We start from the raw sequence: 25,719 nt of genomic DNA on the forward strand, positions 1-25,719 counted from the left end.
CATAGAAATTCATATGTCAAGAAACATACAATATTTACATAAACAGTTACACACATAAATTATTTATTGAGTGTATATTTATCCGAAACCGCGCAATGTTAATTAGGTAAAGTTGATCTAAATCCATTTTATTGATTTACCAACAGTTTTTTCTTTTCTCAATAAAAATCTACAAATTATGAACACGCATCTTTAAAGAGTAACCTTAAGTATGTTAATTAGAATAAAATTGAATTATTTAATAGCTTTATTTGCCATTTGTTGCCTTTATTTTGACGGAACAAAGGCAAACAATAGGGAACTGTACGATGTTCTTGGAGTGAGGCAAACAGCTACACAGAAGGATATCAAACAGGCATACAAGAACTTGGCCAGACAATGGTATGTTTAAGTGTTAACAGAAAAAGTTACATATTCTAATTTCCTTATTTAGTTAAAAATGAGTTATTCTTAATGATCAGAACATTTTAGCTATTCAACAAATCCATTAGAGAAACAAGACAGATTTTCTCTATATATTTTTTTTTAAATATTTAATGTTCATTATTTTCACTTAAATGAAACTGTTAAACTGATTTTCCATTATGCCGATTTACAAGACTTTAAGGGATTTAAATTTGATTATTGCAACCAAGAGAGTTAACAATATCCGATCCCTCAAAAAGTTATAAATATGTAGTACCTTATACACAAATCGCTGCATGCAGATAATGATCGCAAAATTTTATTGTTCAAACCTAAATACTATATATATATATGGATATGGAACGCAGTAGTGTGATGCAGATAAAAACTAGGAAGGTAAAGCTATACTGTTTAACTTCAACAGACTCTAATTTGTAAAATGCTTACAGGTGTGGAACTATAGATTGTATCTGTATTATGCAGTTTTTACTTAAAAGTAGAACCATGCTCGAATTAAATGCATGGTCACAGGTATCAGGCAACATTGGCTCCATTTATGAGAAGTGAGTGGAAAAGTAAACATAATATGTTGTTCAATGAGAAGGCGCTTTTTCTGATGTTTTCCAATATATCTATTTCATTTAATCAGCAGTATGTTGTTATTGATTTTAAGCAGGTGAACAGGTAGATATAAAATGTGGCTGACTCAGTTAGTGGGGAGTTTACATAGTATAAATTAATGTAGACCACTAATTTTTTAAAAGGTTGTAAGTATCTTACTTCATAAAATTTATTGTTATGGGACTGTGTCGCATCAAACCATTTATTTTTAAGTACATCCTGACAAACTTTAACCATTTCTTAGCTATGAGAATTTCAATTAATTTTTCTAGGTTGAAATGTTTGGTTTTAATATAAAATAAATAGTCCATTAAGTACAATAAAACACCCTCTGACAAATCACACTGCTTTTAATCTCACACAAATCCCTGTTTTTCCATTTTACAAAGTGATTGGCTACAATACTGAAGGCCAAAATCATAATTTTTGTTAAATGTCTTGCAAAATGGAAATGATGGAGTAAATGTTTTCGTTACAATTGCAAATGAATGAGTCGTTAGTTTAAAATCAAACCAACCAATCAGTTATCTAACAATTTTTGTAAAGGATAACTAAATAGGCATCCATTACTTGGTCTTGATATTGTAATGTTCATGACTTTTTGTATGTGTTGTCTTCACATTATAGGCATCCAGACAAGACAGATGATCCTGATGCAACTTCAAAGTTTACAAAAATAAATGAAGCATATGAAGTAAGTACTTGTTTTATTTTGAAAAAAACCTTTATAATGGCTCACACTGTTAAGTGTTCAAAATTGTATGCTGTCCAATGCCATGCGCTGACAATAATGAATATTTTCAAACTCACCACATGTTCACTTTCGTCTTTGGTAAAACAGAATTGAATAGTTTGTTTTTTTATCATTTTTTACCATGAATATCAGTTCATTTAAACACTGAGAATCAGTTTTATTTCAAACATTATTGCTCAATCGAGTTTATACTTCATTATGATTTGGTAATTGGTATTTATAAAATTTAAGTTATACTAGATAACAAGTAGTAAGTGCAGCTTATTTTAGATATAATTATATTTATGTATTATTTCAAAATTTATAATCTTACAGACACTGGGGGACCCTGACAAAAGACACGAGTATGACAACTTTGGTTACACATCAGCCAACGCAAGGCAGCCGAACAGACCACAACAAGGTTTCCATGGGTCACCGTTTGATTCATTCTTCCCCGGCGGAAATGGAGGGTTCCGCTTCAATTTTAACAACTTTGGTGGAGATGCAGAGTCTACCATTGAGAGATTCTCGATTAACCTGAGGTTAGAGCATACTTAAAGCTAGATGATACAATTTTGGCATCAAGTTGAATGCCATGGAAAACCCCTTAAAGTGTAGATCGATGCACAAAAGAAGCATTTCAATTTTAATGCATTATTATGTTTACTTGTTTGACTTTAATGATAAAAACAAAAAAAAGCATATGGTATGTGTGCAGATAAGAAAAATATTGGCAATATTTTGGTGCTATTTCAAATGGGGAATTTGTGGCCACATAGCTATTAATTGAAAACCCCAGTTATAAAGGCAAATAATATGCTTTTTTGTTTTTGATCTATAAATTCAATCGAGTTAAAGATAATAAGTCATTAAAATAATATGTTTCTATTTTGCATCTGTCTAGACTTTGCACCATTAAGAATAAATAAGACAAAAACACAGAGAAAAAATGGAATTGTATACCATATGTAACTTTTATTTTTTTATTTTTTCATATTGAAAAAAGGACTGTTAGTTACCATGTCTTTGGATTAGTCTGGAAATATTAATGGAAGAGGTATTTTATGTTGCTTTATGACACCATAAAGCTTGTATAATCAGTCCATAATATTTATTTTTATTACATGTAGCTGTTAGTCTACTATTGCAAAAAAGACTTTCACATGCTGGTATGATAAATTATTGTATTTTGTTTAATTAATTATTGAATACCAACTACATATCAAATATCATAGATTTGGTGTATTCATTTTCTATTTTATTAAAAATGAAATGGTATCTCAGGAATTATATTGTGACTATTGATTAATGTTATGAATAAATAATGAAGAATACCAAGGCCTAAAAAAATAAATTGTTTGGTTAGGGTTACATCCTTTTCAAAAATAGGTAGGGTAGGTAGGCTTTTTTTTTTTATTTTTTTTTTTTAGGCTTTATATAAGAATTTTAATATCATCATTGGAGAATGGTGTTAAAGTTATCTTCTATATAAGCAATTAAGGTTTTAAACTACATATTGAAAAGCAAAAAAAAAAAGAATTTTTTTTTTTTTTTTTTAGTTTTTCATTTTATTTTTTTTCAAACTGACTATAAAAACGTTAGGGTCGGCGCCTATTCCGTAGGTAGGGTCGGGTAACCCGAACCAAATGTATTTTTTTTTTAGGCCCAAGTGTGATACTATGTAAATTATACTATTTAAAGCTGTCATTGGTTTTTATGACTTGGGTTTTATTTACATCATAATTTTTTTATGGTAACACCCATTTATTTCATGCTTTCATAATTTGTGGATTATATCCTAATAAACTCATTGTTTGAAACAGTGTGTTTATCGAAGTATAATCTTATTGTTTCAGTCATTTTAGCCTGTTGCACTGTTAAAGCTCCACTCTCACAGATTGAACGTTTTGACATTTTTTTTATTTTTTTGTCTTGGAACGAGCCAATTTTTTGCAAAAATCCATGAAAACCAGTTATATAAGACTGTTTTTTTGTCTTGGAACGAGCCAATTTTTTGCAAAAATCCATGAAAACCAGTTATATAAGACTGCTGAAAAAATTATTGCAGATTTTTATATTTAAGTTCAAAAATGTACATTTTTTTAAACGGTTTAATCCATAAAACATTAATTTACGAACGGAATATGAAAATCTACGATCTGAATTTTTGTCAGTAATCTTATACCATTGGTTTGCAGATATTTACGCAAAAAGTTGCTCTCTTTCCATGACAAAAAATTAAAAAGTTTATGAAATGGTCAATCTGTGAGAGTTCAGCTTTAAAAGAACAAAATAATTGCACACAGTGCTGGGAAGAAAAATCAATGGTGTATGAAATCGTTTGGCTAGAATTGTTCAGGGAAATAAACACTGCCTTCATACAATACTGATAATTGAACATTATCTGTTTTTCAGACAATATGAGACAACTATATTACCCAACAGCGTGACAAAGCCATGCATAATTTATGCGTACGCTGACTTCTGCTTCAACTGTATGAGGATAGAAGGAATACTGGAAAAGTTCTTCTCCGAGTTGAAAGCAGTTGGTAGGTTATTAAGGAATCAAACTCACAGATAAGCTTAGGCCCAAAAAGAAATTGTTTGATTAGGGTATCATCCTTTTCAAAAATAGGTAGGGTAGGTAGGCTGTTTTATTATTAGGCTTTATTATAAGGATTTATATAAGACCATTATTGTCATCATTAGGGAATGGCGTTAAAGTAATCTTCTACATAAAGCTTTACAAGTGTTGAACTACATATTATTTTACACTATTATTTTATATATTTTTATACCAATGGTCTATAAAAACAGTAGGGTTGGCACCTTATTCATAGAAGGGTCGGTTAGCGTGAACTTAAAAGTATTTTTTAAGGCTTTTTCTCCAATATACACTAAATTTTGATGCCATGTGACTCTATGCAATTTTCATGTCATTTGGAACATGCATGTTTAAATTTGATGCTCTGACAGTGAACCTAACATTTGAAAGGTATTTGCTTGCTGATTGGCAATGTATAAAATGAATGACCAAAAGTACTTGTATTTATTACAGTTAGTATATTTTGCTCTTAATTTCACATGTTTTTAAACTTAAAAACAAATCTACCTGTCTGCTCCATTTTGTCATTTTCATACACCAGAGGGATGATGGTATGTGCAAAACATTAGATTTATAATTATCAAACCTCTGTCAAATGAGAATGTATTTTGTGCTTGTTTTGTTTTTTGGTAGAAAAAAGTGTTGAGGCATTATCAAAACTTTTAACCTTGGTGATAACTCAAAAACTGTTTAAAATTGAAACTTGGTACACAATCATGTTGCCAGAGAAAATATGCATATGTCTAGCAAGGCCCATAACTCTGACATTAAAGTTTCATAATTGTTGAGTTATGACTGTTGTTCAACTTGGGTTTTAGCTGAAGGTAGGACCCTTCTGCCCTTATGGAGACCAGCATGGGCACCCTTCTGCTTTCATAGAATTGAATGCTCAAGACTGTCAAATATTTCTATTGTATTGTTTTAAGCTTACAGTAAAAAAATATAAATACATTCACACTTTAAACAAACTAACTTCAACAGTAAAAAAACAAACAGGAAAGTGTTGGCATTGGCGTATGCTCTGGATGAAAACCTAAATATTTTTTCCTCTTGCGTAAATATAAATTCCTTCTCTAGGGTCTGTGGTATTTTTAACTATCTTTATTTTTGAAATATTTTTTTTTGCATGAGAACTCATTTGACAATGAGAATAAAATGCACAATGTTTAAACTGACATCATAAAATCAAACATGCAAAGGGATTGTGTCACGAGTTTTGCAAGCATCAGTTACGACCCTCTCAAACTTTTCTTCTTTGTGCATTACTAAAGGCTGTGCTATTTTAGACTATCTTTTCTTCAGGTCTCTGTGCAGCTTCATTCCACGCGGGACGATCCGGCGGTCTCAGCTCCGCCCTAAGGGTATCCACTGTCCCCTCTATCGTCGGCGTTGTCAATGAGCGACTGTTCTATTTCAAAGGCTCTGTCAGCATTCAAAGTCTACATGAATTTACACGGGGTCTCTTTCCTAATAACTTTGTCACTAAGGTGAGATTCAGTTTTCAATTGTAAATTGTTAAGTGGAAAACTACTTTCTACTCAGTATTTGAAGTTAATCATGTGGTTAATTTCCATTTTAAATGATTGAAAGTAAATGTAAATTGTAAAGAGAAAATCTATTTATTTTTTTAGTTTTTAGGCTCTATATAGTCAAAAAACAATAGCTGGGTATGGAAGCCTCATACACCTAGAATACCAAACTGGCTTCTTACAATACAAACAACTACTCTGATCACCATGGAAACCCCAGATCAACCTGGTTACCAGCCCTTTAAGTGGCACAGGAGTAAACCATGAATAGAATCCTGGGGCCATATTCATATAACATCTTAATGAAAATTTTCAACTAATTTAAGATATGCTTTTTGTCTAAGTTGAATTTTAAGACAATTAACATAAGAATAAATTGGTTTAAAAAAATAAAGAGTATTTAAAATATTTGCTGTTAAAAATTCAAAAGATTTCAGTAAGTTATAAAATTTCACTAAGAAGCTTTATGAATATGGCCCCAGCACTTTGGACCTCATAGATCTATGATTTTCCAGGTATTTGACAGTAACGTTGAACCATTCCTGTCAGGCTGGCCTGCGGACAACAAGGTTCGGGGATTGTTCTTCAGTCCTCGTGAAGATCTGTCGGCAAGGTTTCTGGCACCCGCATATTTCTACCGTGAAAATGTGGCTTTTGGCCACGTTTACACCCAATCTCTACAAGGGAAGGATATGTTACGGAAATTTGGTGTGAATAAACATCGGGAGACGCTACTGCTGTTTAATGAAGATACGAGTTCACCTGTGGCTACTATAAGTGTAAGTTTTAAGTTGTTGTTATATGTATAATGCATTGTATATTGCAGAAGAAAGTACTTTGAGTGGGTGATAGTGGTGTAGTTGATAGATGTCTGCCGATAGTGGTGTAGTTGATAGATGTCTGCCTCTCACTTAAGAGGTTGTAGGTTCAATGCCAACCAGGATGAGATGGCTCTAGTGGTATAAGTAAAAGCCTCTCAGTACAGAGGGTGGGTGGGTGCTTCCTCATGGCCTATCAGAATGGACATCAGTACTGGTATCTAACCAGATAAAGGACTGCAGATTGATTCTTTTAGCTTTTGTCACAATCAAGCTTAAAGAAATTAATATTAACAGACCATAAAGAACTTTCCAATTCTGAGGATGGAGACAGAATTAAGAACAATACACTTTCCTCATATTATATACCCTTGGACTATATTGAACTAGGATACATGAGATGTCGTACAAACACAAAGTCAAAACATTTTGAAATCATCCCAGATTTGTAGTAGTTGTCTCATGTATATTTTATTGTATAGATGTTACATGTAAGTGTGATCTACAATATCGTGTTATCAGAGGGAATTTGTCATATTTTTGGACTTTTAGGGAATTTTATTACTTAGCATGTTTCTAACAGTACAGTAAAACTGCGATCGCTCGAGGTCGCCAGGGACCGAGCCAAAACCTCGAGGGAACCGGTGTTTCGAACGACCCGATTTTCTATTTTTCAGTTTGATATGAAATTTTAAGTTTGAAGTCGTCAAACAGACTGTTTACTAAGACACTGATTATGTGTTGCGTTGTGGAAATCGCTAATATTTTCAAAGGTTGACTAAAACAAAATGTAAAACGCAAAAAAAAAAAAACAATAAAGGAATAAATCGAAATGTTTATTTTAACAAAAAAGCACATTTTCGTAACAAGGAACATTTGAATGACAGTAAATATTGTGGAATTAGTCAGATTTAAGTTTCGCAAAATCAAGGATTGTTGATTGACGCATCTTGTCGGTTTCGCGTAATGTGACGTGACAGCGTACCGAGCGTCTGAAGATCACGGTCAGCATCGGCAGTGAATTCAAAGAACCTTCTGACCACATAGCGTTAACTACTCGTCATTAACTTTTCATAATTATCATCTCAAATGCTCATATCAACTAATATCGGTCAACTTGTGAACATTTTAACACCTAACAATTGTTTGTTTATTTTGGAACACGCGTTCGGGAAAAAGTGTGAAATTATGTCCTCGAGGGAGCCATACGGTTTTGTGCACGATTTGTGTACTTGGGACCGAGGATATTGCTCGACTGCTCGACATAATTAGGTTTCGATGCAGCGTGGGTATATTTTATATGAAAATAGAACGAAAAAAGTTCGGGACCAAGCTCCGACCTCGAGGGAACGCCGGTTCTCGAATGATCGCTTGTTTGAGGGAACGCAGTTTCACTGTATATCATTTTTTTGAGGTGAGCTTGACAAAGCTGTAACAATGGCAGTCCCATGTGTGCATGTGTACGTCTGGACTGAACCTTATCTAGGCTGTATCTTGTTTTTAACCCAAGTCTAAATAAGTTATCCATATCGAATTCTTCGGTAATGTTCAACTATCAACATAAATAAGCATGGCAAATATGGTACTTCTACTAGTCCAAATTATTGTACGGTCGTTGACAGATGGATTTTTTTTTACGATTTTTTATATGGCAAATCCTTAGGCAATGGAAGAATCCTGTACAACACATCTATTGTTTTAGACTAGTCCTACTACGTGTCAGATCAACTCTTCTTGTAATCATAATGGACCATAGCTAGAGTAACATTATCAAAGGCTTAATATATATTTCACCAGATGCAGCAGTTATCGAGGTCGACCCTTGACGAGGTTATAGAGGGAAACAAATACCTCACACTCCCTCGCTTGTCCTCGCAGAAGTTATTCGAGGAGTTGTGTCCAGATGGATATAAAGTCAAAAACAGGAAGTAAGTACATGTAAACCAAAGCTCAACAATTTATGATTTGAAGGTTTGCTCTTAATGAGGTATTACTGTAGGCCAAAAATTCCTGTTATGTCCTCACAAATATTATACATCTATTTCCATAAACAAAAAGACTTTATATACAAAACTGACTCATATTATTATGTCTCCCCCTCTCTGGGGGAGACATATTGTTTTTGCCCTGTCCGTCAGTCCGGTAGTCCGGTAGTCCGTCAGTCCGTCAGTCCGTCCGTACGTCACACTTCGTTTCCGATCGATAACTGGAAAACCGCATGACCTAGGATCACCAAACTTGGTAGGGAGGTTGGTCATGAGGTGTAGAAGATCCCTATTGTTTTTGGGGTCACTAGGTCAAAGGTCAAGGTCGCGGCGACCCCCAATGTAAAAAACATTTCCGCTCAATATCTTGAGAATGGTTTGACCTAGGTTCACCAAACTTGGTAGGGAGGTTGGTCATGAAGTGTAGAAGATCCCTATTGTTTTTGGGGTCACTAGGTCAAAGGTCAAGGTCGCGGCGACCCCCAATGTAAAAAACATTTCCGCTCAATATCTTGACAATGGTTTGACCTAGGTTCACCAAACTTGGTAGGGAGGTTGGTCATGAGGTGTAGAGGATCCCTATTGTTTTTGGGGTCACTAGGTCAAAGGTCAAGGTCGCGGCGACCCCCAATATAAAAAACATTTCTGCTCAATATCTTGAGAATGGTTTGACCTAGGTTCACCAAACTTGGTAGGGAGGTTGGTCATGAGGTGTAGAAGATCCCTATTGTTTTTGGGGTCACTAGGTCAAAGGTCAAGGTCGCGGCGACCACCAATGTAAAAAACATTTCCGCTCAATATCTTGAGAATGGTTTGACCTAGGTTCACCAAACTTGGTAGGGAGGTTGGTCGTGAGGTGTAGAGGATCCCTATTGTTTTTGGGGTCACTAGGTCAAAGGTCAAGGTCGCGGCGACCCCCAATGTAAAAAACATTTCCGCTCAATATCTTGAGAATGGTTTGACCTAGGTTCACCAAACTTGGTAGGGAGGTTGGTCGTGAGGTGTAGAGGATCCCTATTGTTTTTGGGGTCACTAGGTCAAAGGTCAAGGTCGCGGCGACCCCCAATATAAAAAACATTTCCGCTCAATATCTTGAGAATGGTTTGACCTAGGTTCACCAAACTTGGTAGGGAGGTTGGTCGTGAGGTGTAGAGGATCCCTATTGTTTTTGGGGTCACTAGGTCAAAGGTCAAGGTCGCGGCGACCCCCAATGTAAAAAACATTTCCGCTCAATATCTTGAGAATGGTTTGACCTAGGTTCACCAAACTTGGTAGGGAGGTTGGTCGTGAGGTGTAGAGGATCCCTATTGTTTTTGGGGTCACTAGGTCAAAGGTCAAGGTCGCGGCGACCCCCAATGTAAAAAACATTTCCGCTCAATATCTTGAGAATGGTTTGACCTAGGTTCACCAAACTTGGTAGGGAGGTTGGTCGTGAGGTGTAGAGGATCCCTATTGTTTTTGGGGTCACTAGGTCAAAGGTCAAGGTCGCGGCGACCCCCAATATAAAAAACATTTCTGCTCAAAATCTTGAGAACGGTTTGACCTAGGTTCACCAAACTTGGTAGGGAGGTTGGTCATGAGGTGTAGAAGATCCCTATTGTTTTTGGGGTCACTAGGTCAAAGGTCAAGGTCGCGGCGACCCCCAATGTAAAAAACATTTCCGCTCAATATCTTGAGAATGGTTTGACCTAGGTTCACCAAACTTGGTAGGGAGGTTGGTCGTGAGGTGTAGAGGATCCCTATTGTTTTTGGGGTCACTAGGTCAAAGGTCAAGGTCGCGGCGACCCCCAATATAAAAAACATTTCTGCTCAAAATCTTGAGAACGGTTTGACCTAGGTTCACCAAACTTGGTAGGGAGGTTGGTCGTGAGGTGTAGAGGATCCCTATTGTTTTTGGGGTCACTAGGTCAAAGGTCAAGGTCGCGGCGACCCCCAATGTAAAAAACATTTCCGCTCAATATCTTGAGAATGGTTTGACCTAGGTTCACCAAACTTGGTAGGGAGGTTGATCATGAGGTTTAGAAAACTCCTATATTTTGGGGGGTCACAAGGTCAAAGGTCAACGTCGCTGTGACCTCTAATGTAAAAAAATATTTCCGTGCAATATCAGGAGAATGCTTTGATCTAGGTTCACCAAACTTTGAAGTGAGGTTGGTCATGATGTCTAGTTGATTTTGCAATCAGTTGGTCAAAGGTCAAGGTCACTGACCTTGAGGTGAAGAACCGGTTTCTGCTCAATTACTCAAGAACGTTTACACCCAGGAACTTCATACTTGGTATGCCAGTTAGTCATGACTAGTTGATGGCCCCTATTGATTTTGGGATCCATCATTGATTATTTCTCACCTACGACCACACAATGGGGGAGACATGCGCTTTTTCAAAAAAGCAATCTCTAGTTGCTGTACGAATACTAGGCGGGCCAGTATTCAATATTGATCCTATTCCTATCCTAAGACATGCCTCAGTGATTCCATTCAGGCTATTGGTCAGCTAAATATACAGGCCAATCAAAACACTTAGTTTCTGATCTTAAATTTAAGTTCAATCTAAGTTGGTTATTGAAAACAGCTCCTGGAATATCTTGATTAAGCTGTTTCCAGTGCTAACAAGATGTTGCTTCTAGTAGCTTCTAAGATTTTGCTGTTTCGCTGATGGGGCTTTTTTCGAATTAGGTTGTTGCATAGAAAAACTGTGTGTTAAAAACCATGTGGACTTTTTGTTGGTGGGGATTAAACTTTCCTGTCTTTTTCTCCTTTTTTTTTAAACCAGATAATTCTAATTCCTTCATTGCTTAGGTTTATAGGGCTCTAATCTGCAACTAGTAAATAGCCTTATGACAATGCAATTTGCCTCTGTGACAAATTGTCAAAGCAAGGCGGAAATAGATCCTCACAAAGCAACCTGCAATAGCTGACTTCTTTTTTCTCATCATTTTCCTTGTACATTTTACAGACTTTGCGTCGTTTTAATAACAAAGAAGGGCCCGGCACAAGACGGCACTCGGGAGCAGTTTCGTCAGTACAGTCAGGCGTCCAAGCTGAACGGGAACGAGCGGGTCAGGTTTACATACATGTTTGAGGACACACAGGCAGACTTTGTGAATACTCTGATGATGAAAGGCAAGCAGAAAGAAGCAGATGAGGCACTAAAGGTGTGTTGTTAGGCCTAGAAGAAATAATGTTTTGGTTATTGAAACATGACTGACTTAATGTTGTATAGGGGCACAATAAAAAAATTTATAGGTTGATGCCATTTTTATATTTTTTTCAATGCATTTTTATATTTAACTCATATTAATTTACTGATCAAAACAAACCTATATGATTAAATAAACAAACCTATATGATTAAATAAACAAACCTATATGATTAAATAAACAAACCTATATGATTAAAAACAAACCTATATGATTAAATAAACAAACCTATATGATTAAATAAACAAACCTATATGATTAAATAAACAAACCTATATGATTAAATAAACAAACCTATATGATTAAATAAACAAACCTATATGATTAGATAAACAAACCTATATGATTAGATAAACAAACCTATATGATTAGATAAACAAACCTATATGATTAAATAAACAAACCTATATAACAAACCTATATGATTAAATAAACAAACCTATATGATTAAATAAACAAACCTATATGATTAAATAAACAAACCTATATGATTAAATAAACAAATCTATATGATTAAACAAACCTATATGATTAAACAAACCTATATGATTAAACAAACCTATATGATTAAACAAACCTATATGATTTGAGTACAGATAAAAAGTATTAGCCTTTATAAATGTTCTTTTTTAATTTTTAAACAGCTCACATTTTTTATCTGAGTTTACAGGAATTGTATACTTTTTTTGGATCATGTCAAATGAGTTAAACATAATAATGCATTGAAAATAAAAAGCGACTAATGATAGGAAATTACCTATGTTGCTTTATGAATATTAGCCAAAGGGTACAGATCATGTCCATTAGTATATTCGTATGACACAAGAGACTTACTTTCTTTAAAATTGTACTTATGAATACATGTATATATCCCAGGTGGCGATTCTGTGGCGTGTAGAGAAATACCAACTCAAGTATGAATGGCTGGAGACAGGTTGGCAGGCAGAGCAAAGGGCTAGATGTTCTAAAGCCCTTGACAGTCGCCTAAATGTCCTGCTCACCACTGACACAGTCATGCCGTACAATATCGTACCTCCCGAGCTCTTCAATGAACATGGACTGGTATGTATTCTAACCTTATTTGTGATATTATCTTGTTTGGATTTGTCAAGGGTTCTAAAATTCAGGATGAATCCTGAAATCAGGCTTGACAGCTATAAACTTTTGTACAGCTGTAAAGATTGTTTTATGCTCGAACAGTTACTTTGTAAAGATTGTTTTATTCTCGAACAGTAACTTTTTAAAGATTGTTTTATGCTCGAACAGTTCCATTGCAAAGATTGTTTTATGCTCGAACAGTTGCATTGCAAAGATTGTTTTATGCTCGAACAGTTGCATTGCAAAGATTGTTTTATGCTCAAACAGTTGCATTGTAAAGATTGTTTTATGCTCGAACAGTTACTTTGTAAAGATTGTTTTATGCTCGAACAGTTACTTTGTAAAGATTGTTTTATTCTCGAACAGTTACTTTGTAAAGATTGTTTTGTGCTTGAAGAGTAACTTTCTAAAGATTTTTTTGTGCTCGAACAGTAACTTTGTAAAGATTTTTTATGCTCGAACAGTTACTTTGTAAAGATTGTTTTATTCTGGAACAGTAACTTTTTAAAGATTGTTTTATGCTCGAACAGTTCCATTGCAAAGATTGTTTTTGCTCGAACATTTGCATTGCAAAGATTGTTTTATGTTCGAACAGTTGCATTGCAAAGATTGTTTTATGCTCAAACAGTTGCATTGCAAAGATTGTTTTATGTTCGAACAGTTGCATTGCAAAGATTGTTTTATGCTCAAACAGTTATATTTTAAAGATTGTTTTATGCTTAAACAGTTGCATTGCAAAGATTGTTTCACAAAAATTGGCACGTTCTTAGACAAAAAATAAAAGAAATTGTCAAAACGTTTAATCTGTGAGAGTGCAGCTTTAAGTATACGAATACGAATACGAATGTTTATTTGTAATGAAAGGCCGCCAGCCCAAAATACAGACAGATTTGTGTTATAAATACATAATAACAACATGTTTATCCATGATAATTACAGATCATATCACAACGAAAATTTCAACACATAAATTGTAACTTCAAAAGTAAAATATATGAAATTATAGAAGCGTTTAAACCATTTATCATGAGATTATTATTTTACATGGCATTAACAATAATTGATCAAACATATGTGAAAAGTGGTAAATATAATACAAAGGCACATGGAACACAAAACATAAGATATTGAATAAATATTATGGTATATACAATTATAGTAATAGAACACAAATTGGAAGAACAATTTTAGGAAATCAATCTCTTCATGAACTCTTCCCGTACTTTGCTGCATTCATATACAAATTTTGCTAAGTAACCTATTGCATTAAGCCAAATTTCTTACTTAGTCTTGAATGTACTAAATAAGAAAATGTAAAACATGATAATAATAAAGATAATTTTGCTTTAAACTAAAAAAATCCTAAGAATGTAAATATAACCTTAATTGTTTCGAGAATTTTGGTCAATGTACCTGAAAACAATGGAATATGGATTAACTGGTACCAACCTACCAAGTCTTGATATGATTGTCTATGTTTCAGAACCTCCTCACCAGGATTGGGTTGAAGCTGCTGAGCTGGGCTGAAAAGATTGCAGGACTCCTTAACATGTATGTAGTAGCACAGAATAATTTTTATACATTTTTATTGTAAATGCTCAAGATATTAAAAAAATCGCTTAACTGAACAAAAGTCCTATAACTCTGGCTGAATATTTTTAAGCCCCTTAATTGACTGAGAAAAAGCCCTACAGTATATTAAGGTTTGCCTCCACTAAACTCTTTTCCAAGGTTGGCCTCTACTAAACTCTTACATGGGTTTACTCTAACTCTTCTAAACTCTTTTGAAGGTTTGACTCCACTAAACTTTTTTCACGATTTGACTCCACTGAACTCTTTTCATGGTTTGACTCCACTAAACCTTTTTCATGGTTTGACTCCTCTAAACTCTTCTTCAGCTTTGCATCCACTAAACTTCCAGGTTTATCTCTACTAAACTGTTTCCAAGGCTTAACGCCACTTAACTCTTTTCCAGGTTTGCCTCTACTAAACTGTTTTCAAGGTTTAACTCCACTCAACTCTTTTCCAGGTTGGACTCCACCACCTGGATCACGCTGCTCCTCACTGTCCTCTTTGTTGGGGGTATGGGCTACTTCATGCACAAACTGGCCTCCCTGGAGGAAATACAGGTTCAACAGACTCTGCCCAGGAAAACACGACCAAGACCACCGTCAAGGTATACATTACAACCTATTTTAGAACGAATAATACAATGAAAAGTACAGGGACAAACCCTGTGGTCTAAACCAGAAAAATAAGCCCTGTTTAGGGGCACAAAGCAATGGCCAAAATAACAATTGAACTATAGACACAAACAAATTAACATTTTTGAAGAAAATATCGGGATGTTGTGACAGCCTTGGTGTTCTGAAGTCACCATTTCAGTAGTACAATTTTTTTTAGATTTGATCATAACTCAAAATCTGTTCAAGTTATTTCAATGAAAGTTGTTGTGTGTGTTGCCAGAGACAATATGCACATGTCTGGATGTACTAATAATTAAGTTATCCCTCTTGTTTGATTGAACAAAAAATCAGACTAGGTACCTGCATGCTTTAAAGCTGCACTCTCACAGTTATACCATTTTTACAACTTCTTTATTTTTTGTCTTGGAAAGAGCAAATATTTGCATAAATATCTGTAAACCAATGATATAAGGTTGCTGACAAAAAATAAGATTGTAGATTTTCATATTTCCGTTCGAAAACTAATGTATTATAGCTTTAACCGTTACTAACAGTTTAAGATAAATTCATAAAACATCCATTTTTTAACTTTAATATAAAAATCTGTTATTTATTTTCTTGTCAGCAGTCTTATATAACTGGTTTCCATTTTTGCAAAAATTTGCTCGTTCCAAGACAAAAAATAAAAAAGTTGTCATAAGTTCCAGCTGTAAGAGTGCAGCTTTAAAGGGACTCGCTCATGTTTTTGAACTGAAAGTTAGCTTTTCCAGTAATGCATATAAAAACACTTATTTTATCATTATTTTACTCTATGAAATCAAAATTACAGAAAAAATACTATCATAGAATAAAAAAGTATTGTGGTTTTAGTGGGATGGAAACCCACGCCAGTAAAGTCAAGAAAAAATTGAAACAACCGCCTTCACCACTAGGCTTTCAGAACCTGTACAAAATGATTGATATTTTAACCTTTTAATAATACATTGATAACACCATGTGATAATGTCAATCAACCAGTCACAACAATGGAAATTGTGGTGTTCAAAGACGATATTTGAGCAAAAATCAACATTTTCTGAAGCCTAATGATTTGCCACACTTTATTTTGTCATACAAAAAATGAGCAAGTTCCTTTAATATGAAATTGTGAATCACATTTGTTTTTCTCACTTCAGAACATTTGATGCAAAAAACCTGAACTTATATGAGTTAGACTACCGGATGTACCAGGAGCTGGTCACTGAAGCAGACACTGGACTGACCGTGGTCATCTTGGTGGACAAGGATAGCAAGGACACCCTGGTCAAGGAGTTTGCCAAGATTGTTCATCCTTACTCAAGGTATGCATGATGTTGTATTAAATGGGTGATCAGGGATACAGTGGTAAATTGTCTGTTTCTGTGTAAGATCACAACATATTTTACCTAGTGCGTATCAAAAGTTACATTTCATGAGTGGCATAGCCTCAAGTGATATATTAACTTTTGGTGTTCATGAGGTGAAAACATATTAATTTTTGGTGTTCACGAGGTGAAATTATATTAACTTTTGGTGTTCACGGTTTGAAAATTTATAACTTTTTGGTGTTCATGAGGTGAAAATATATTAACTTATGGTGTTCAAGGGGTGAACATATATTAACTTTTGGTGTTCACGGGGTGAAAATATATTAACTTATGGTGTTCACAGGGTGAAAATATATTAACTTATGGTGTTCACAGGGTGAAAATATATTGACTTATGGTGTTCACTGGGTGAAAATATATCAACTTTTGGTGTTCACAGGGTGAAAATATATAAACTTTTGGTGTTCACAAGGTGAAAATATATTAACTTATGGTGTTCACAGGGTGAAAATATATTAACTTATGGTGTTCACTGGGTGAAAATATATCAACTTTTGGTGTTCACAGGGTGAAAATATATTAACTTTTGGTGTTCACAAGGTGAAAATATATTAACTTTTGGTGTTCACAGGGTGAAATATAATAACTTTCGGTGTTCACAGGGTGAAAATATATTAACTTTTGGTGTTCACGAGGAGAAAATATATTAACATTTGGTGTTCATGAGGTGAAATATATTGTGAATCTTATACTGAAACATATTTTTTTCTTTCATTCTATGTCTGAAAAAGGACATAAACAGATCATGTTGGACTGTGGCTCATGTATCCCTATGATGATAAACTAGTCTACAAAGTAAAATGTACGATTAGAAGATTTTATGGTGTCCATTTACATGGACTTGTCAAAACACCTTTAAAACAAGAGTTTAAACCTAGTGGTAAATGTATGTAGGTATATCACGCCTCAAACATAAGTGACGCAACGCCATTGATCTAGAACTGGTCACATGGTGACCCCATATTTTTCCATATTGTGTCACCAAATTTATATTGTACCAAAATGGCGGGTTTTTTACCGATTCTAATGAATAAACAAAACATTTAAAAATGTCAACAGGTTGTTGACGTGATATATATGTTACAGGGTTAGTAGGTGTCTCGATATGGGATATACAGGGCATAGGAAACCATTATCGGGTGAGAGCAAATCCCATATTGGGTCACCTACTAACCCAGTAACTTATAATATTTGATCAGTTTGATAATTTGTGTGTTATATTGTCTGTTTGGCGATATCTAGGATATTGCCAACATTCTTACTCTAGATATTTATACGTCTGTGATATCAATCTCTTATTTCTGATGTTATTTTTTAGGTACAGTGCTCTAACATTCGCCTTTCTGCAACTGGAATACAACCTCAAATGGTACAAATCCTTACTACAGCTCAGTGTAGATGACTTCAAATTGGACGGCATTAACATTAAAAACTGCATAGGAACAGTTCTTGCAATTAACGGCTTCCGCAAGTATTACTATATATACAGTGCCAAGAATGGACGGAAGTATATACGTAAGAGGAATAACGTCTCTGAAGCGCTTGGTTTAGATGAAGCTGATGAAAAATCTGACGAGGAAGAAAACTTTTTTTACCTGGATGAAATCCTTGATGGACTCGCACTGTGGATGGACAAGATCTTTGACGGCTCGATAAAGCGTATACGAATCACGCAATGGCCTGAATTGGCTGATAAATTGTGATGAAACAGAAAGTTGTTATCAAAGCTTCTGAGATTTGCTTAAAATGCTCCCTCAAAGACAATCCCATAGTGTAACTCAATAGCCTCGAGGCTAAATTTTAGCATCTTTTCATCATCAGTCATGCTTCTTTTGATTTTTTTGGAAAGTTATGCTTCTAAAATCTTAAATATTGTATTTGACCAATACAGAGTTGTTTAAAAAATGGTTTAAATAACTGTTAAAAACCACCTTTACCTTAAAAATTCCAAAAGATTAAAGTAACATACAGAAATCCACCATTTTGTTTTGCACAGCTATCACGTGGGTTTGCAAAGGGGAGTATTCCATGACTGTATTTGCCAAAAGTCAATAATATAAAAGGGCAAAAACTAAGTCATGGAATCCACGACTATGAAAGTTGGGCTGTAAATTGCAAGCAGCCAATGGTTTAAAACTGGATAAACTATACACAGGTAATATTTTGAGTAGTTTGCACATTTAAGCAGTTTGATTGGTCGACAGTAATTATTGCATACATAGTGACCAATCAATATCACATTTAAGCAATTTGGTTGGTCAACAGTAATTATTCGATACATATTAACCAATCAATATCACATTACAGCAATTTGATTGGTCGACAGTAATCATTGGATACATATTGACCAATCAATACACATTTTGGCTAACTTAAACCTAACCAACAAATGAACCAGTTTTATACAATTGGCTGCCGATATTTATTTTTGCATTGTATTTTGTTTCATTATTTCAATCATGTTTTGCCAAAATGTTAGTATCACTTAATTGAATCTATTTATTTTGTTTTTCTATATTCCTTCCATTCTTTTCAGTCATGTTTCAGCCATTTTTTTCTCCATTAAACTGAATCTATTTATAATAAAAAAGCGAACTGTTAAAGGAATTGACGTTTGATGCATCAAAAGATAGTTTCATATGGAAATCAATCTTGTACGACAGATAGCTGCATATGGTTATAAGTAAATCTATTTGCATAAATCTGTAATTATCTACAAAATGACTTAATTCTACGATTTAAATGTGCAATGTCATTTAGTCCTTATTTAAAGCGTGTGTATCTTTTTGTTGATGTTGTTTTTTTGCCTTAATTGGACAAGTTCACGTTTTATAGTGTCTGTAATCAAGAAAAGTAATAGTATGTGAACATATTAACAAAATGTCTGTTTCAATGATACATAAAAAGTTTATATTGGAGCCCAAATGTTGATCATTATTTAAAAATAATTTGCCGAAAAAGCATTTGTGATCAAATGAATGATATTAGAATGGAATTTACAAAGTTCTATCAGTAACTGTTTGTTTATAAAAGTAGGTAAAACAAACTCAATTTCAATAAAAGTTTATAAAACAGGGCCAACACAAGTCTGTGAATGGGTCCGTTTAAATCCATGTGTTCCGATGTGCTTGTATTTAGTGTTGTCATAGATGTTCACTCAAAAGAACTACGTGTGTGTACTTGTATTACATATTGTTTACCTATTGTTTTCAATAGAAATGTTTTTTTTATTGTGACTTTTATATTTATTTCCCTCTAACATCAATGGCAAAACCACCATCAAGAATATATACCCTAGAACCCAGCAAATTGAAGGTAACAAAATGGGGGTGACATATTGTTTTTGCCCTGTTCGTCAGTCAGTCCGTAAGTCAGTCAGTCAGTCGGTCAGTCCATCAGTTCGTCCGTCACACTCCCTTTCCGCTCAATAACTTGTGAACGCTAATACCAAGGAACTCAATACTTGGTATACAGGTTGGTCATGACCAGTAGATGACCTATTGATTTTGAAATCAGTAGGTAAAGGTTGCGATAACCTGGAGATGAATAAACAGTTTCCGCTCAATAACTTGATACTTTGGTTCCAGGAACTTTATACGGAGTATGAAAGTTGGTCATGACCACGGTAGTACATGACCCATATTGATTTTTAGATTCGTATGTCAAAGATCAAGGTCGCGGTGACCTTCAGATGTAAAACGATATGTTGGCCGTGACGGAAAGCTCAAAGTGATTTCCGCTCAATAACTAAAAACACTTGCACCCAGGAACTTCATACATGTACTTGGTTTGCTAGTTGGTCATGACTAGTATATTTTGAGATCAGAAGGTCAAGGTCGCGTTGACCTTGAGGTGACCAAACGGTTTCCGCTCAATAACTTCAGATTACTTGCACTCAGGGTCTTCATACTTGGTATGCCAGTTGGTTATGGTGACATTGAGGTGAAAAAAACAACGGTTTCCCGTTGAATAACTAAAGAACGCTGCACCAAGGATCTTTATACTTGGTACACCAGTTGGACATGACTAGTAGATGACCCCTATAGATTTTGATATCAGTAGGTCTAAGGTCAAGGTCGAGGTGACCTTGAGGTGAACAAACGGTTTCGACTCAATCACTTAAGATCACTTGCATCCAGGATCTTCATACTTGCTATGCGAGTTAGTCATGGTGACCTTGAGGTGATAAAAATCGGTTTCCCGTTGAAGAACGCTTGCACCAAGGAACTTAATACTTGGTACGCCAGTTGGTCATGACTAGGTGATGATATCTTTTGATTTTTGAATCAGAAGGTTAAAGATCAAGGTCCCATTGACCGTGAGGGAAAAACAGTTCGCAATCAGTTCTAAAGAACACTTGCACGCAGGAACTTCATACTTTGTATGCCAGTTGGTCATGCCCAGTAGATGACCTTTATAGAAGTTCAGGCCAGTAGATCAACCGCCAAGGTGGCCTTGATGTAAAATAACGGTTTCCGCCGAATAACTAAAGAACGCTTGTGACCAGGAACATCATACTTGGTGTGGTAGTTGGTCTTGATTAGTAGATGACCCCTATTAATATTGAGGTCAGTAGGTCAAGGTCAAAGTGACCTTCATGTAAAAAACAATTTGTTGTTCACCAGTCCGTATGACACACTTCTTTCTGCTCAATAACAAAGCAGGCTTGGACCCAGGAACTTCATACTTTGACCCAGGAACTTCACACTTGGAGCCTGGCACTTCATATTTGGTATGCATGTTGGTAATGACCAGTAGATGACCCCTATGTTTGTTCGTCTCCAGTTCAAAAGTACAATGCTCATGTCCGTCATTGATTATTTCTCATCTACAAACACACAATGAGGGAGCAAAGCGATCTCTAGTTATTTGTGTGTCCGTAGTGCAGTTGTGGGTGGGGAAGATCAAACGTTGTTTAGCTTTGAAGAACAATCTTCTTCAGGAATAAAACTCATCTGTTGCAACATATATGGAGGTGATAAGGAGTTGACCAATCTTTACGATAGAAGATTTTATCAGATTTTGAATAAAAAGCATTTGCATTTCTTCAGAAAAATCTGTTAACAATACGCTTTTTGTGTCAAAAATGTCACATTCTACCCGATCAACAATGTCTTGTGGTTCCGTGATCGGTATATTTTATAACGAGAACCATACAGTACAGTATTCAATAAAATGATGAAGGTGTATTGAACTTATTTCTTGGTTACAGAAATTCAAATATATTTTTCTAAAAATAGATGCAATCACAACAAAGCCACAATATATTGTTGATTGGATAGCGTTGGCCATTTTGCAACGCAAACATATTCATTTAATTTTGTATAAAGATATTTCCTAAAAGAATGCAAATGCTTTTTGATTGAAAATCTGAAAAAAAACTTCTGTCGTTAAATCTGCTCAACTCCTAATCAGACCTAAACATCATGCAACGGATAAATGTATTATGGTTTTTAAATTATGAATCTCAAAACCTTTTTTAATGATATGGCCCTTCAAACGACTTATGCACTGCCAAACAAATGGCCCCCAATCCTTTGAAATCAATGGATTAACATGTTGTCATTAATTTACATTAACAAAAGAATCTAAAGTAGAAAAACAAACTGGAACAAAAACTGGAACAATAATGTAACAAATATTCCCGAAACGCCTCATTGGATGGATAGCGTTTAGTTTTTGGGCTGTATGGACAAAACCTTTAGTATATAACATATATTCATTACGACCTTCCCATTCAGTTTGGAAATAATGATCGCTCACAAGCAAAGTATGAAGTCACTGCAAGATGGAGTGGATGTTATCTCATGTTGGTTGTACTTTTGAATGAGATTGCTGTGCATATTTGGACATGCATGTTTTGAGCACTTTACACGATGTAAAAGCTTTTTGCCAAGATTTTTTTTTTAAATTAAAACCTAAAATAGAAAAAAAAATGTATGAAAATATTTTATATCAAAGAAACAACGTTCTATCAACGGATAACTTTGAAGTGAATGATGTAAATGGCTTTAGTCATTATTACCGTATTGAAGTCCTGGGTGGTATTCATAACACATCTTAGGTTATTTTCTTTACATAAGTCCATTTTCTAATATAAGTACCTCACTGAATACTTCGAAACTCAAACGTTACGCTTTTTTTAATACAATCTTTAAATTTAACAATGAAAGGTTTAGGAAATTGACTTAAGAATTTACTTAAGATGTTTTATGGATACTGGTCCTGGTAATCATAATTAATAGAGGTCTACCGCTAGAAGTGTTCAAACTTTCTACCAAGTATGAGGTTTCTAGGCCACAGAAACTGATTTTTGGCTCAATGTCACCACGCGTAGATCTTTAACCCACTGACCTTAAACTCAGTAGGGTTCATCTACAGGTCAGACATAAACCTGTCTAGCATGTTTGAGGTCCCTGGAACCAACATTCTTCAGTTTGTTATAGATGAACGTGGAAGAAAACAGTGCTTCAAAGTCCAAACCTTTGTTTAATCAAAGTACATTTGCAATCTTGGTAATTACCTTCAATCGAATTGGGTACGGTTTACTACGTGTGCAATGCAACATGATTAAAGAAGCGCCACTCTTGAAGCATCACACACTTGATTCAGAAATGCAGCTTGATTAAAGAAGCGCCACACTAGAAGCAACACACGCTGGATTCAGGAATGCAGCATGATTAAAGAAGCGCCACTCTTGAAGCACCACACGCTGGATTCAGGAATGCAGCTTGATCAAGGCTGTGCACTGAATATGGCGGCAAGTGAAAGTTTAGGTTACATTCTAAGTCAGTTAGCAGATATTAAATAATTATAACCTTTTATGTTTTAAGAGGAGGGCTCGCTCGCTACACTCGCTTAGCCCCTACCTTATAAATTAACATAGATATTAAGTGTTAATGTTTGAAATACATTTATTCATTATGTTTTAAACCAAGATTATAAATGAATAATACTTATATTGGAATACAATTAAGGACGAAGCAAGTGGCTTATACGGAATCCCCCTTTAATTATTTTTAATATTGTTTATGATTGAAATAATTCCTTCATTCAAATAAATTGTTTGAGTGATTTTTTTTAGCACAGCCAGTCAGAATTTGGGTTAAACGCAGTAAAAAACCCACACAATACTGGTAAATTCTTGAAATTATTTTTGTTTTCGTCATATACAATACGTGTTTTGTTGGCAAATGTGTGGTTCACAATTATATCTGCCCACACATCTGTTTTAATAGTGCAGCAATCGATCCCCAAAACTAATTAAAAGAAATGAAACTACTTCCGATTGTAAAAAAAGCAATGCTATTTTACAAATGGATACTTCTTCGTTAGAGTTCATGTTGGACAATGCGGTTTAAGATAAAGGCGCAGGGAAACCAACCTATTAGTGACCAGGGTGGGGGGGGGGGGCAATTCATCACTAATCGTAGGAAAGTCATTATAGAGTACCGCGGTTTTTTTCATCAAGAAGGTTTATTTTAAATCCAATAAGACATACGGCCAATGAGGACAAACACTATATCAATGGTACATACATTTAACATTGTCATTCATGTTGGCATTTCCAAGTACTAAGAGTCATTTGGGTGTGTCAAGTTTTTGTTTTAGGTCAAATGCCGTACACTGTCTTACCTTATTAATTTTATTAATTGTTATTCATTTAATCTTGCATATCAGTTCAAAAAAATTGCTTAAAATGAAGACTTAAATCAAAGATAACTTTTCATTTACAACACCATTTTAAATGAAACAAAGGGCAATCTATGCCGCTTAAAGAGCCCCGCATTTGTTTAATTACCAAAATTTGATGAGGTCATTAGTTTCATCAAACACTTCGACAAACCTGTTTCAAAAATAATGTTTTGACAGTGCTCCGTCAGACGGCCGTATTGTGAAAAGGTTTGTCGAAGTGTTTTAAGAAAGTAAACCTTCAATCAAATTCTGGTAAAGACCGAAGGTGGGACTCCGTAAGCAACGTAGACTGCGCTTTGTTTCATTTAAAATGGTGAAGAAATAGTGAAGTTATCTTTGTTTAAAGTCTTTTTACAAATCAAAATATTGCCTTCCGACGTAGCATTTATGACGCAATTTATCACGTGGTATATACACACTGTTATAGATATCTTAATCGTAAGCCTTACACAGTTTATGAATATTTAGGTACACCCGTGAAGTTACTGGTAGAATCTATGTGATAAATTTCCTTACGATTTGGTTTACTGAAACGTAGTTTACGCCAAAAAATGGTTCGACCATGACATTTTCGAATTTAACCCTTTATTTCTATGATATAATGTATGAAAACAAACAATGATTACTTAAACATCGAAGAATCGGTATGTAAACGTTTATGTCTTTAGGTGAACACATTTGAACTGTCCGTGTTCCAGCCATCCAGTCCTCCTGTCCGTGGTTTGGTTCTGATTCTGCCAACGAATGGGGTCTGTGGGCAAAAGGAAGGGCGCAAACTTTCCTTTAGTACGAGTCGAGAAACAAAAATGACACATTCTACCTCATTTGCTGAATTTCATGCAAGTTTTGCGATATATTAAAACTGTACACACCTTCGCAAATATGGTGAATTTCTTGTCGCAATTACATTAAGTAACTGTTAAGGTTTATTTACTTTTCTCGTTCTCAAAGTTTACCATTTAATACAATCAAAATCTTTTGTTCCATTACGACGGATCAGCGTTAAATTGATGCTACTAAAATCATTAGCTGAATAATATCATTTTCAAATTTATATGATTAGGCAACCTTTAGATGCATCAGGTAAGTTAATGGTGTGGGTTTTCCCCTTCAATTTCGGAAAGGGATTGAGCAACACCGACCCCTGACCAATGAATAATTTGTAAAAACAAAAACAAGTTAACAACAACCATTATGATGATAATAAGTGTATCCGTAATTAATTATTTCCTAAACTGGTTTTAATTTCTCGATGACTGTTATTTAATGGGAAATACTGACTGCGTTTACTATTTATGTGATTTTGTAATTAATTGCATAAGGCATACGGCGCTATTTTGCAAAAACAAGCGTCGAAATTACATCTATCAATCAGCGACTATTGATTTCTTTCGAAACATTTTCAAACATTTATATCGTGTACTTTTAATCGTTAC

The 25,719-nt window shown here is 34.7% G+C and overlaps 1 protein-coding gene across 1 annotated transcript; it reads left to right on the forward strand.

Annotated features, from left to right (window-relative positions):
- Window positions 1-97: 97 nt before the first annotated feature.
- Window positions 98-19,818, forward strand: LOC128245475 (dnaJ homolog subfamily C member 16-like). The gene is made up of 13 exons (XM_052963657.1): window positions 98-381; window positions 1,654-1,720; window positions 2,096-2,304; window positions 4,178-4,311; window positions 5,670-5,854; window positions 6,412-6,675; window positions 8,512-8,642; window positions 11,655-11,853; window positions 12,775-12,960; window positions 14,480-14,547; window positions 15,026-15,172; window positions 16,358-16,522; window positions 17,907-19,818. Exons 1-13 carry the CDS (start codon window positions 212-214, stop codon window positions 18,289-18,291), a joined length of 2,310 nt encoding a protein of 769 aa, XP_052819617.1. The 5' UTR covers window positions 98-211; the 3' UTR covers window positions 18,292-19,818.
- The last annotated feature ends 5,901 nt before the right edge of the window (window positions 19,819-25,719 follow it).

Source organism: Mya arenaria, chromosome 9 (assembly GCF_026914265.1).
Source record: "Mya arenaria isolate MELC-2E11 chromosome 9, ASM2691426v1".
NCBI lineage: Eukaryota > Metazoa > Mollusca > Bivalvia > Myida > Myidae > Mya > Mya arenaria.